The sequence below is a fragment of the Lepus europaeus genome, chromosome 1, assembly GCF_033115175.1.
Source record: "Lepus europaeus isolate LE1 chromosome 1, mLepTim1.pri, whole genome shotgun sequence".
In the NCBI taxonomy this organism is placed as follows: Eukaryota; Metazoa; Chordata; class Mammalia; order Lagomorpha; family Leporidae; genus Lepus; species Lepus europaeus.
The window spans coordinates 101961164-101974446 of NC_084827.1; the positions used below are offsets into that span (position 1 = coordinate 101961164).

At 38.7% G+C, this 13283-nt stretch overlaps 1 protein-coding gene across 3 annotated transcripts in view; it reads right to left on the reverse strand.

Moving 5' to 3' along the window:
* The window catches only part of LY75 (lymphocyte antigen 75), a 155090-nt gene that overhangs the window by 57860 nt on the left and 83947 nt on the right, over positions 1-13283 (reverse strand). For all 3 annotated transcript variants that reach the window (XM_062187232.1, XM_062187228.1, XM_062187225.1), the window contains exons 27-31: positions 12960-13127; positions 11671-11787; positions 5908-6102; positions 4542-4768; positions 2892-3060 (exon numbers count right to left, since the gene is read on the reverse strand). In XM_062187232.1, coding sequence (XP_062043216.1) covers positions 2892-3060; positions 4542-4768; positions 5908-6102; positions 11671-11787; positions 12960-13127 — 876 coding nt within the window. The remainder of the gene's footprint in view (positions 1-2891; positions 3061-4541; positions 4769-5907; positions 6103-11670; positions 11788-12959; positions 13128-13283) is intronic.

Below are 13283 nucleotides of genomic sequence, written 5' to 3' on the forward strand. Positions count from 1 at the left end.
GTTGTAACACAGTTGCTGCCTGCACCCTGGGTCTCCCATCTGAGCACCAGTTCAAGTCCTGGCTGTTCCACTTCTGACCCAGCTCCCTTCTAACGCACCTGGGAAAGCAGCAGCAGATGACCCAATTGCTTGAGCCCCTGCCACCTGTGTGAGAAACCTGGCTGGAGTTTCATGCTCCTGGCTTCAGCCTGGGTCAGCCCCAGCCATTGCAGCCATTTGAGGAGTGAGACAGAGGATGGAAGATCTCTTTTTCTCTCCATCTCTTCCTTTCTATCTATAACTCTGCCTTTTGAATAAATATTTTTTAAAAAAAAACTTATTTTCCAAATTCATCTGCAAAGTCTATTAAATTTCTGATAAATTCTTGATGCTGCCAGTGGGAGGAGATCTTACTACCAAGTCCTTGTTTTTTCATCTTATGAAAATAGTTGGTTTGCAAAAGGAATATTGCTGACTACTGCATGGTTGCACTGAGCTTAATTGTGTGGTAATCCATGGGATGCAAAATACATTGATTACTGGCTACTTCAGTCTCACTGATGATGGACTTTCCTGAATGATGTGGTCTTTTTTTTTTTTTTTGGAGATTTTTATTGCACTAGGATGTTATGGAGACACTTTATCATCAAAATCTGTTTCTATTACAATCTGCAACTGGGCTGCATTAAGGTGCATATATCTTCTTTCCTTCCTGTTCTTCATGAAGTTTTGATTTCAACTCCTCTGGTTTTTTTTCTCCCGAGGGCTTACATTGTGGTAAAGTTATATTACTATTCAAGAAGATCTAAAAAAAAATTTTAAAATAGTTATTTGAAAAGCAGAGTGACACAGAGAGGGACTGAGAGATCTTCCATCTGCTGGTTTACTTCCCCTAAATGGCCACAACAGCCAGTACTGAGCCAGGCTGAAGCCCGGAACTCCATCCAGGTCTCCCACATGAGTGGTGGGGTCCTAAGTACTTGCATGATCATCTGCCATGGAAGCTGGATGGGAGGTGGTGCAGCCAGAACTCAAACAAGCACTCCAATATGGGATGCTGGCATTGCAGGTGGCAACTTAACCTGCTGTGCTAGCACTCTGCCCCCCAATTTTTATATTGTGGTAAACTTTACCATCTTTGCCACTTTAAGTGAACAGTTTAGAGGTATTAAGTACATTCATATGCACGTACCACCACCATCCATCTCCAGAACTTTTCATCTTTCAAAAGTGAAACTTTTAAGCCATTAAACTACAACTCCCCATACCTCCTTCCCTCTAGTCCCTAGTAACCTCCATTCTACTCTTCTTGTCTCAGTGAATATGAAAACTCTAGGTACCTTATATAAGTGGAATTATATAGCATTTCTCCTTTTGGGACTGGTTTATTTCACTTAGCATACTGTATTCAAGGATTCATTCAGGTAGCAGTCTGTGTCAAAACCTCCTTTTTAAGGTAGAATAATACTCCATTGTGTGTTAGCGTATTATATTTTGCTTATCCATTCATCCATCAGAGGACAGTTGGGTTGCTTCCTTGTTTTGGCTATTATTAATTATGCTGCTATGAACATGTTTGTACGGATATCTATTTGAGGGCCTGCTTTCAAGCCTTTTGAATATTTACCCAGAAGTGGAATTACTGATCATATTAGTAATCTTAGGTTTACATTTTGAGGAGTTGCCATATTATTTTCTACTATGGCTGTATATTTTTCTATATTTCCGCCAACAATGCAGAAAGGTTCCACTTTTTCTACATCCTCATCAACTGTGTTACTTTTGAAGGTCCACTTTTCAACTTGACTCTTACGAGTTTCCTAGGACTGCCATAATAAATTACCATGAACTTGGCAGCGTAACACAATAGAAATGTGCCCCCTCATGGTTCTGGAGGCCAGGAGTCTGACACTGAGATGGGCTGTTGCATGCCTCTCTGCTCTCTCCCAGGGTTTGCTAGTAATCCTCGGCTTGTAGCTCCCTGCAGTCTGCCTCTGTCATCACACGGCTTTCCTTCCTTTGTGTGCCTGTGTTTCCCTCTTGTAAGGATACCAGTGATTGGATTTAGTGCCCACCCGAATCCAGTATGATCTCATCTCAACTAATTACACATGCATACTCTATAAATAAGGTCACATTCGGAGGGTCTAGGTAAACAGAATTGGGGTGAGGGGACACTGTTCAACCCAGCACAGAGCCCAGCCCGAGTGTGAACGTGGTGTCATTCTCCTTCATCCTGTGACGCCTCAGACACATGTGCTCTTCATTGTTGCATGCCTGATCAGATTTTTCATGTATTCATGAAAAAAATTACATTTTCTCAAGTAGCTAACCACTAAGAAGTCAGTTTATTAACTGTTTCTTTAAAGGAGTATCTCAGGCAAGCGTTTGGTGCAGTCATTAAGTTGCCATTTGGGATGCCCACATCCTATATCAGAGTGCCTATTTCAAGTCCTGGCTACTCTGCTTCTGGGCGAGCTTCTTTCTAATGGGCACCCTAGGAAGCAGCAGATTATGGTTAAAGTGCTTGGGTCCCTGCCACCCATGTGGGGATCTGGATTGAGTTCCAGGCTCCTGGCTTTCACCCTGGCCCAGCTCTAGCTGTTGTGAGCATTTGTGGAGTAAACCAGCAGATGCAAGATCTCTGCCTGCCTCCTGTCTGCCACAAAACCTCTTCTCTGTCTGTCAGGAGTAAAATTTACTTGGTGCTACAATAATTGAAAGTCTTTGGGAACAAATTCCCTGAGTGCACATACTGTATCTGTTTCTATTAACCAAGTATCAAAATTATTTTTATATAACTTGTAGATCAACTGCATTTAAAATCTATTAAAATTTCCATTAAGTATTTAACCATGTGCATACATTATACTATATTTTAGTAAACATAATTATTGGAAATGAAGTCATACATTTTGTAGATTTATAACAAATAGCACCATCCTTAACAGAGCTGCACTTTTCATGTTTCCAAATTCCTTTTGGATCCAAGACAACACAATCTCCAGGTGCCTTTTGGCCTTTCCATGGGATGTAGTCAAATGCACTGCCATCAGACCATTCAAAACTTGATTCACTGCCCTGTTTCAAGAGTAAAGAGATAAGCTGAATGCAGACGTATGAATTCAAAAAGAACACAAGGAACAACATACATACTTTAAGAAATATTGGAATAGAGAATTAGTTTTATTTGCTTACAAGTATTGTAGATGCACTGATCTATTTGTTCTGCCATAATTAAATAAAGATTTTAAACTTTATAATAGAGTTATTATCCTCTGTCCTTAGATTTATGTTTTTAAATCATGAATTTTTTTTTTGACAGGCAGAGTGGACAATGAGAGAGAGAAAGAGACAGAGAGAAAGGTCCTCCCTTTTCCGTTGGTTCACTGTCCCCAATGGCCACCACAGCCAGCGCGCTGCGCCGATCCAAAGCCAGGAGCCAGGTGCTTCTCCTGGTCTCCCGTGCAGGTGCAGAACCCAAGCACTTGGGCCATCCTCTGCTGCCTTCCCGGGCCACAGCAGAGAGCTGGACTGGAAGAGGGGCAATTGGGACAGAATCTGGCGCCCCAACCGGGACTAGAACCCGGGGTGCCGGCGCCGCAGGTGGAGGATTAGCCAAGTGAGCCGCGGCGCCGGCCTTTAATCATGAATTTATGTAACACTTGAAATTAAATGACAGTCAAGTGGCTTCCTTTTGTCACAATTACAGTTCCAACCTTCACAGTATTCTGAATATTGTTTCCTATAGTTCATAGTTTTATGGTTGAGTCTCTGCCTACAACTTTCACATGACAGAGGACATCAAACAGCAGGAGACTAGAAAATGAAAATACTTCCCAAGGAACTCATAATGAGAAGATGAATTTTAACTTGCTATCCTTTATTTTGTTTATTTTCCATCCTTTGTTCTTAAGACTATTTAAATTAGGCCTAAAACTCTAATTTCAATAGCTGATTTTTTATGCCAAGCACTATTATAACTATACAAATATACTCATTAATGAGATTCAAGTAGTGACACAGAAGAATGTTTGCCAGCAGAAGACTAATTTTAACTACTGCTAATTCCTAGAGGAAAAGTAGGAAGACCTTACACATTTATGAATTCTAAGCTTGTTAAAATTTCAGTTGGCATCCTACATAAAATTTTATATTAAAATCTCAACAAAATACTGTTATCTGATTTTACAGGTGAGGAAATGAGGTTGCAAAGGTTAAATAACTTGCTCACAATTACCCAACAAGTAAATAGGAGACCTGCTGCTACTGCTAAAACTCAGGATTTTCTGATTCTCTGCTAGTTTCTATATGTGTACCCCGAATAGGCTTCAGAGGCTTTGTTGAAATATTAAACCACTGGTCTCGGGTAGCCTACTGCATTCTACAAATTTAGTTTTTAATTTGTTCTGTGTTGTAAACAGTATAAAAGCACCATGCTATGCAAACTGAGATTCAGGACTTAATGTAGTGTTGCACTTTGAATTAATATTTTATGCTCAAATTTCTAAACCTCAAATTAACAGATTTAGGAAATTTCTAGAAAACAAAGCAAGACTTACATCATGACTTGAGAGCCCAACCCACAGTGGAAATCCATCACGTTTTACAATATCTTCCAGGAAGAGCTGGCCATTTTGATCATGGACACTTGCCAATTGACCTCCACTTTGAGAACATGCATTTAATGCTTCATACCATGTTACCTTTTTTTGAATAACGTTATAAATATCATCTTTATATGGAATGAACTGTGGCAGTGTGGTATTATATTCTTCTTTGTAATCCACTGTAATATTTAAATTGTTAGTGATTAAATTTATTTTATATATTTTCAATAAGATGATATACAATCATTTCATAAGTTAAATACAACTAGATTCATTATCAAATAAGTCAAATATACATTTTCCTTTTTTGCTTGTTACAGCATATGTAACAGGCTCTTAAATATTAATGGCATGGTTGATTAAAATGTATAAACACAGTCTTATATTAAGGGAGCTCACATATTAGTTGGAGACAATGACTATATCTGAAATGATGGCAAAACTAATAACCACTAGTATATGTAAGTTTGAGTAGAAGAGAGATTCATCTGAAATACAGGAGTCAGGAAGTCTGTTTGATAAACCAGATTTTAGGATTAGGTGAAATTAAGACTAAAAATAAATAAAGTAACCAAAAAGTAAGGAAGTGTTAAAAACAAACAATAAAATAACCATGATGAGGGTGTTTCAAAGGGACACAGAAGCCAAGTGAAAGAGCTCCTAATGGCCAAACCTGGAACAATTTGAGCAAAATAGTGAATGATGTTCATGGTTATTTTGTAGCCCTGTGAGGGGAGGCCATCAGCCTGGATGTCACTGTGATGGGCTCTGGTGACTGAAGACTTTGTAAAGATGGGCAGTAATAACCATTTTTAGGCTAGAAAAGTCTTAAAAACTAACATGGATTGTAATAGATTTATTTCAGAGTTAGTCAAGGTTGGAGAGACATTCATTTTTCCTGGATTGTTGAAATGATAAGCAAATACACTTTCTTCTTCATATAAGTCATCTCCATCCTTTAAGGTCCAGCCAAGTTTCACCTTCTTCTGAAGGCATTATTTGTTTTCATTATTTCATTATTCTTTATTTCCCTAATTTATTTTTACTTCTCTATATATTCAAGTCTGTACCTAATAATCTAAGGCTAGCCTACATAAGATAGGGATTTAAGGCTATTTCCTCAAATACATTTTGTTCCTTGAGGCCAAGGCCATGACACTAGGGACCATGCCTGCTCCTACCTCTGTAGACTTCACACAGGACTGAAGCATTAAACACACACACACACACACACGCACACAGCATGACTGCCACTAGTGAAGCTAATGGCCTTATATTCTCTTTCCCTGGAGTTGAAACTCCACCTTAGCATACTTACCCATTTCAATTTTACAAGCAAGAATGCTGTGCTGGTAGAAATAAAGTGCTTCTTCAACAACGTTAAAGGTCTGAATATCCCAGAAGCCATCAGTACTCAAGCCAGCCAAAAACTTGTCATTTTTTACAGCTGGTCTTCCTGCTCTCCAGTGTGTATATGACAGCGTAGTCTTATCAAACCACGTAAGAGAATTATCTAGAGAATACACATTTTTTCTATGCTTAAAGATTAAATCAAAGCTTGAATTCCAGTTATTTCAAACTTGACTAGTTTTCTTGTGCCTTTCCGTACTTTCTAAAAGACTGTATGATTATTAATATCCTTTCAAAATAGTTCCTGAGTAAAACAATAAATCAAGCTTATTTTTCATTTGGAAACCACAAATTATAAACATGAAAATTAAAGGCTAATGTTATTCTTCAATAAGATTTTATTGTTTTTCATCAAATTTACATTTGTTTATGTGTTTAACTGGAAATGAACATAACTATGTTATTAAAATTGGCATATTAAAAAATTAGTGACAGAAATCTCTTCTCTGGACCTAAACTATACACACTGTGCATACTCATGGCCAAGTTTTAAAAAGATTTATTTATTTATTTGAAAGTCAGAGTCATACAGAGAGGGGAGAAGAGACAGAGAGGTCTTCCATTCATTGGTTCACTCCCCAGAAGGCTGCAATGGCCAGGATGAGGCCAGGCTGAAGCCAAGAGCCATAAGCTTCTTCCTGGTCTCCTACATGAGTAACATTAGCCATCTTCCATTGCCTTTCCCAGGCTACCAGCAGGGAGCTGGGTTTGAAGTGGAGCAGTTGGGACTTGAATCGGTGCTCATCTGGGATGTCAGCATTGCAGACAATGGCTTTTCCCACTTCGCCAAAGCACTGGCCCCATGGTCAACTGACTTTTAAAATCATCAAGACAATTCAGTGTGAAAAGAACAACCCTGCTCAACAAATGGTATTGGAAAACTTCATGTCCACATGCAAAAGTTGAAGGTGGTCCCCCTTCTTTCGCCATACACAAACATCAACTCAATATTGATCATAGATCTAAATGTAAAAGCAGTTTTCTTAGAAGAAAACATAGGTGTCAAAGTCTGCATAACCCTGGGATAGGCAAAACCTTCTTAGACATGCACAGGTGGCAAAAGAAAAAAACGATTTTCATCAAAGTTAAAAATTTATGCTAACAGGAAAGTGATGGGAAAAAGTATTTGAAAATCATTTATCCAACAAGAGATTTCTATTCAGAATATATAAAGAATGTTTACAACTTGATAATAAAAAGACAACTCAAATTTAAAAATGGGCAGGGGAGGGTATTTAGCCTAAGTTACTTCTTAGGATGCCCACATATCATATCAGAGCACCTGGGTTCAAGTCCTTGCTCTGCTCTTGATTACAGAGTCCTGGTAATACGCACTCTGGAGGCAGAAGATGATGGCTCAAGTAGTTGAATTTTTGTTACTCATGTGGGAGATATGTATTAATCTTTTGGTTCCTGGCTTTGGCCCAAGTCAGCCCCAGAATTCATTTGGGGACTGTGCCAGTAGATGAGCGCTCTGTCCATCTGTCTCCCAGTCATAAATAAAATTAAAGATGCAGGGTCAATTAGCCTATTGGTTAAGACTCTGGTTAAGACGCTGCATCATACATTGGCAAACATAGGTTCAAGCCTGGCTCTGGCTCTTGCTTCCAGCTTCCTGCTAATGCAGACCATGGGAGGCAGAGTGGTGTGTTAAGTAATTGGATTTCTGTCACCCAGGTGAGAGGACCAGATTGAGTTCCTGGCTCCCAGCTTTGGCCATGCCCAGCCTCAGCCATCATGGGCATTTGAGGAATAAACTAATGGGAAGGAGCACCCTCATTCTTTTCCTACCTGTTTCTCAAAAAATTTTCTTTGGGGCCTGTGCTGTGGTTTAGTAGGTTAAGCCTCTACCTGTAGTGCCAGTATCCTATATGGGTGCCACTTCGAGTCCTGGCTGCTCCACTTCTAATCCAGCTCCCTGCTAATAGCCTGGGAAAGCAGTGGAAGATGGCCCAAGTGCTTGGGCCCCTGCAGTCATGTGGAAGACAGAAGAAGCTCCTGGCTCCTCACTTTGGACCAGCCCAGCTATGCCAATTGCAGCCATGTGGGGAGTGAACAAGTAGATGGAAAATCTCTCTTTCTCTCTGTATTTCCCTCTCTATATCTGTAATTTTGCTTCTCAAATAAATAACTCTTTAAAAAAATTCTTTTAATTGGGACCAGTGCTGTGGTGTAGCGGGTAAAGCCACTGCCTGAAGTGCCAGCATCCTATATGGGCCCCAGTTTGAGTCCCAGCTGCTCCACTTCTGATCCAGCTCTCTGCTATGGCCTGGGAAAGCAGTAGAAGATGGCCCAAGTGCTTCGGTCCCTGCACCCATGTGGGAGACCCAGAAGAAGCACCTGACTCCTGGTCCAGCTCCAGCAGTTGTGGCCATCTGGGGAGTGAACCAATGGATGGAAGATCTCTCTACCTCTACCTCTGCCTCCTCCTTTCTATAACTCTGCCTTTCAAATAAACAAATAAATCTTTGAAAATTCTTTTAATTGACAAAGGTTCTGAATAAAGACTTCTTGAAGGATTATTTATGAATAGTCAGTAAATGAAAAGATGCTTAATATTATTAGCTATAGGGAAATGCAATAAAAACCTCAATGAGATATCACTTTACACCTAACTGGATGGGTATAATGAAAAGACAAAGACAAATATAGCTCTGTCACAAATACTCAATTCTGCCACTGGAGCTTGAAAACAAAAATTTACAATATTAAAATAAGTGTGTGCACCAGCACTGTGGCGTAGCAAGTAAAGATGCTGCCTGCAGTGCTGGCATCCCATATGGGAGCTGGTTCGAGTCCTGGCTGCTCCACTTCCAATCCAGCTCTCAGCTTTGTCCTGGGAAAGCAGTAGAAGATGGCCTAAGTTCTTGCGCCCCTGCACCCATGTGGGAAGACTTGGAGGAAGCCCCTGAATCCTGGCTTTGGATCGGCGCAGCTCTGGCCATTGTGATCAACTGGGGAGTGAACCAGCACATGGAAGACCTCTCTTTCTCTTTGCCTCTCCTTCACTCTCTTCCTCTCCTTCTCTCTCTGTGTAACTTTGACTTTCAAATAAATAAATCTTTTAAAAAAATGAGTGTGTGGCTGTGTTCCAGTAAAGCTTTACTTATGGCTGCTGCAAAAAAAATGTTGGCATACACATACAGAAAGTGGAACTCTCATATACTAGTGGTGGGAATGGAAAATGGTACAGCTGTTTTGGAAAACAATTTGATAGTTCTTCAAATTTGTTAGTTAAAAACTTAGCCATTTCATTCCTAGGTATATACCCAAGAGAAATGGAAATATAGGTTCACCACAAAAAACTTGTTTATATACATTCAGAGAAGCATGATTCATAGTAACCACTGTTAAAACGACCTAATTCTATCCACTGATCAATGGATAAATAACATGTCATATATCCATAAACTGTATTATTCAGCCATGAAAAGGAATGTCATACTACTCTATGCTATAATATGAATGAATCTTGAAATAAATCTTCATGTTAAATTGAAGAAGCCATTCATATTGTATCATACTTATTATATGATCACATTTGTATGAAATGTCTAGAGTAGGTCATCTGGAGAGACAGAAAGTAGGTAGTTGCTAAAGACTAGGAATAGAGTAAGAGACAGGGAGGGAATGCTGATGGGCACTGTGTTTCTTAGTGATAGTTACACAACCTGTGAGTATACTAAAACCCCTTAAATTATATATTTCAAATGGTTGAATTGTTTGGTATGGGAATATATCTCAGTAAAGCTTTTGAAAAAAAAGTTTTGCTAAGCCTTTAAAATTAAAAATTGGTACAAAGAATGATATCATTAACTACACATGCCCATTTTCCTGGTAATTTGGTAATTTCACAGGGTAAAATTCAGATCTCTATGTCTTAGATATCAGGACAAGATCATGGTTTCTTCAGTCACTTTCAAGTAAAGTTGGGAAGTTTACTACTACCACCCTATTTTTCTCCACTATTAAATGCAAGGGCACTCAAGTACCGTTGGAGAAAAGTCTTGGGCCAACTAACTCCTAGTATGATGAACTCACCCTCAACTGACAACCTAAGCCTTACCTATTGCTTGATAGTTCAATTTTCATTAATTAATCTGTTAGTGATAAACATTCAAGGAAAATCTTGACAGCCGTTAGAAACAGGGTAGACAACAAAGGAGAATCCTATTTTTAAACTGGTCACATTTGAGGGAGTGAGCTGCTTTTTTACCTCATTTCTCACTATCATTGTCCAGTGCCCCTTATTAAATCCTTTTTAAGATAAATGTCTGGGCCGGCGCTGTGGCGGCTCAATAGGCTAATCCTCCACCTTTCAGCGCCGGATTCTGTCCCGGTTACACCTCTTCCAGGCCAGCTCTCTGCTGTGGCCAGGGAGTGCAGTGGAGGATGGCCCAAGTGCTTGGGCCCTGCACCCCATGGGAGACCAGGATAAGCACCTGGCTCCTGCCTCCGGATCAGCGAGGTGCGCTGGCTGCAGCACGCCGGCCGTGGCGGCCATTGGAGGGTGAACCAACGGAAAAAGGAAGACCTGTCTCTCTGTCTCTCTCTCTCACTGTCCACTCTGCCTGTCAAAAAAAAAAAAAAAAGATAAATGTCTGCTTTCGGTGCTTTATGCTCACATACTGATTCTCTTTTCTCTAATTTCAAAACTGCTGATTTTCAAGACATTTCTGAGTATCTTTCAAAATGGTCTCATTTCTCCTATATTAAACTCTACGTTTAAAATTTTTTTCATAGCAGTAATAGTTTGGATTTGTAAAATTCAGTCCAAATTTCAAATATTCTACTCTACTGTCATACAATGTATCTCTCTCTCTTTCTCTCTCTCTTAAATTTTAGAAGATTTATTTACTTCTTTGAAAGGCAATGTGTGAGAGAGAGGAGGGAGGGAGAGAGGGAGAGAGAAAAGGGAGGGAGAAAGGGAGAAAGAGGAGGAAGGGAGAGAGGGAGAGAGAGGAGGGAGGGAGGGAGGGAGAGAATGAATGAATATAAGAGGGAAGTGGTTTTTATCTGTTGGTTCACTCCTTAAATGCCCACAACAGTTGGGGCCAGGCTAAGCTAAAGCCAGGAGCTAGAAATTCCATCTGGGTCTCCTATGTTGATAGCAGGGAGCAAAGTACACCTGCCATCACCTGCTGCTTTCACAGGTGCATTAGGGAAGCTAGACTGGAGGTGGAGGATTCAGGATGGGAACCGGCACTCCAATACAGGATGCAGGCATCCCAAGTTGGCTTAATCTGCTGTACTACAATGCCTGGCCCTGTCTCATTTCTCTTATGCTTATGTATGTATACATCAAGTCAAAGGTAGAATATTAATAGAAATGTGATTGTGTGCTCATTCATTTCATATACTTAGATAAGATATAAAGTAAGTATTGGAGATTTATACAGGAGTACTCATTTTTGGTTAGTTTTGGGTTGCTAGAAGGCAGAGTGCAGAAAGAAATTATTTTCCTCTATTTAACTAAAGCTTGATAGTAAAGGTATATTAATGGCAGAGAAGAGATGCAAAAATTGTATTGGTGTTTATATTATACTAACTGCAGAATTTCACTTTTATATATTAAAAACATATCCTTTGAAAAACTAAACTTTTGGGGTTTGATAAATATTTATAATAAAGTATGAATATACACAGAGAAAATTGGCAATGCCCAACTTACTTTCATATGTTATCCCTAGCAGGACCCATGAAGCCATATAATTGTAGTGTAGAAGTTGCTCAAGAACAAAGTTATTCTCCTTTTCATCTCGAATGCTTAGCATTTGTGATTTTGGATCTGTTATATAAAATAGTTAATAATTTTAATAGTCATTCAAAATATTTTATGTAAACAGATTCAAAAGTGTTATTCTCAATTTATTCTAAAACTGAAAGAATGGAAAGTTAGAAAAACATGAATTCACACTATCTCCTTGTATTAAAATGCATGGGTTAAGAAATTTTCAAATATTTTTACTTTAAATTGGTTTTCTAGTAGAAAACTAGTAACTGAATAGAAAATGTAAAACACTGATTCACTTTACTCCCCCACCTCCCGACTTAAAGATCCTTGTTGGTTGACACAAATCCACTCATATTAATGATATATTCTCCAAGACTATTGTGTAATAAGTAAAACTTCTTGGATGGGCTATAAGACAGATGTTCCTTTTCCTTAGTGGTTACTATTATTTTAGAGGCCAAAAAGTTCAATATGTCCTATTTAATAGAGAGTGCCTCAGAAAAGGTCTACATGGATAAAAAGTTTGCAAACAATAGATTAAACAAAGTTATACAAAGTTCGCTTATGCCAGTATTGCTTAAAATATAGGTAAGTGTACACTGGATAATGTCCAATAGGAGGCTATCATGTCTAGTGTTGTTCAAACCTGTTCTGTTTCTAAGGATTTTTTTTTTCCAGAACACCTCTCAAGACGAGTGTTATACAGAGTACACTTTGAAATAATAGCTTGATATTTTCTGTAGGAACTTTCCACAAAGTTCATCGTTCTATCAGTCATTCAGAAGTCACAAATTTTTGGTGGATTTCCTAGAAAATGTGTGAAGAGTCTTGAGGGCTGTAAGTGTGAAATGTGTATTTCAGCATAGTTGCTTCTTAGTGGCATACCTAAGCTTTCAAACACTCAAACTAACCTATTTTCTTTACTCGCAGCTTTGCTTGGTTTAACATCAGCCTTCTGGTCTTCCTTTGCTTGTGAAGGAGAACCATCTTGCTTACATGCATACAGACAGACTAGTTTTTGAATGGACATGTAAAGAAAGAGGTCACTCCTATACATTCCACTTTGACTTAACAAAAATTTTAATACTTTGTCATTGATAATATAGAAATTAGAAGACAGATGTTTCTGATATCTAGTTACTTGTGCTAATTAGAAATATTTATGTAACACAAATGAGATGTTAAAAAATTACCGTATAATATTAATGATAGTATGATATACTTACTCAGTTGTTGGCATTTAGAATGAACTTCATCCTGTGTTATTGCCATGTGTCGATTCTTAGTTATCATGAAATTATAACAACAGTTCTGAAAGGGTATCCATGGAGTATTTAGAGCAGGGGATGGACATTTAACACTGTTAACTGGTTTGACCTCTTTTTTAGTCTCATCTAGAAAAGAAGTAATGATAAGAATTCTAATTTCAGATATAAATGTTAAATGCTGTTTCTAGTCATTATACTTGATTTGTAGGAAATATTCAGGGACCCAACAAGTAACACCCTGCTGAGGTGTGTTCTCTATGTATATACAAATATACATAGTGG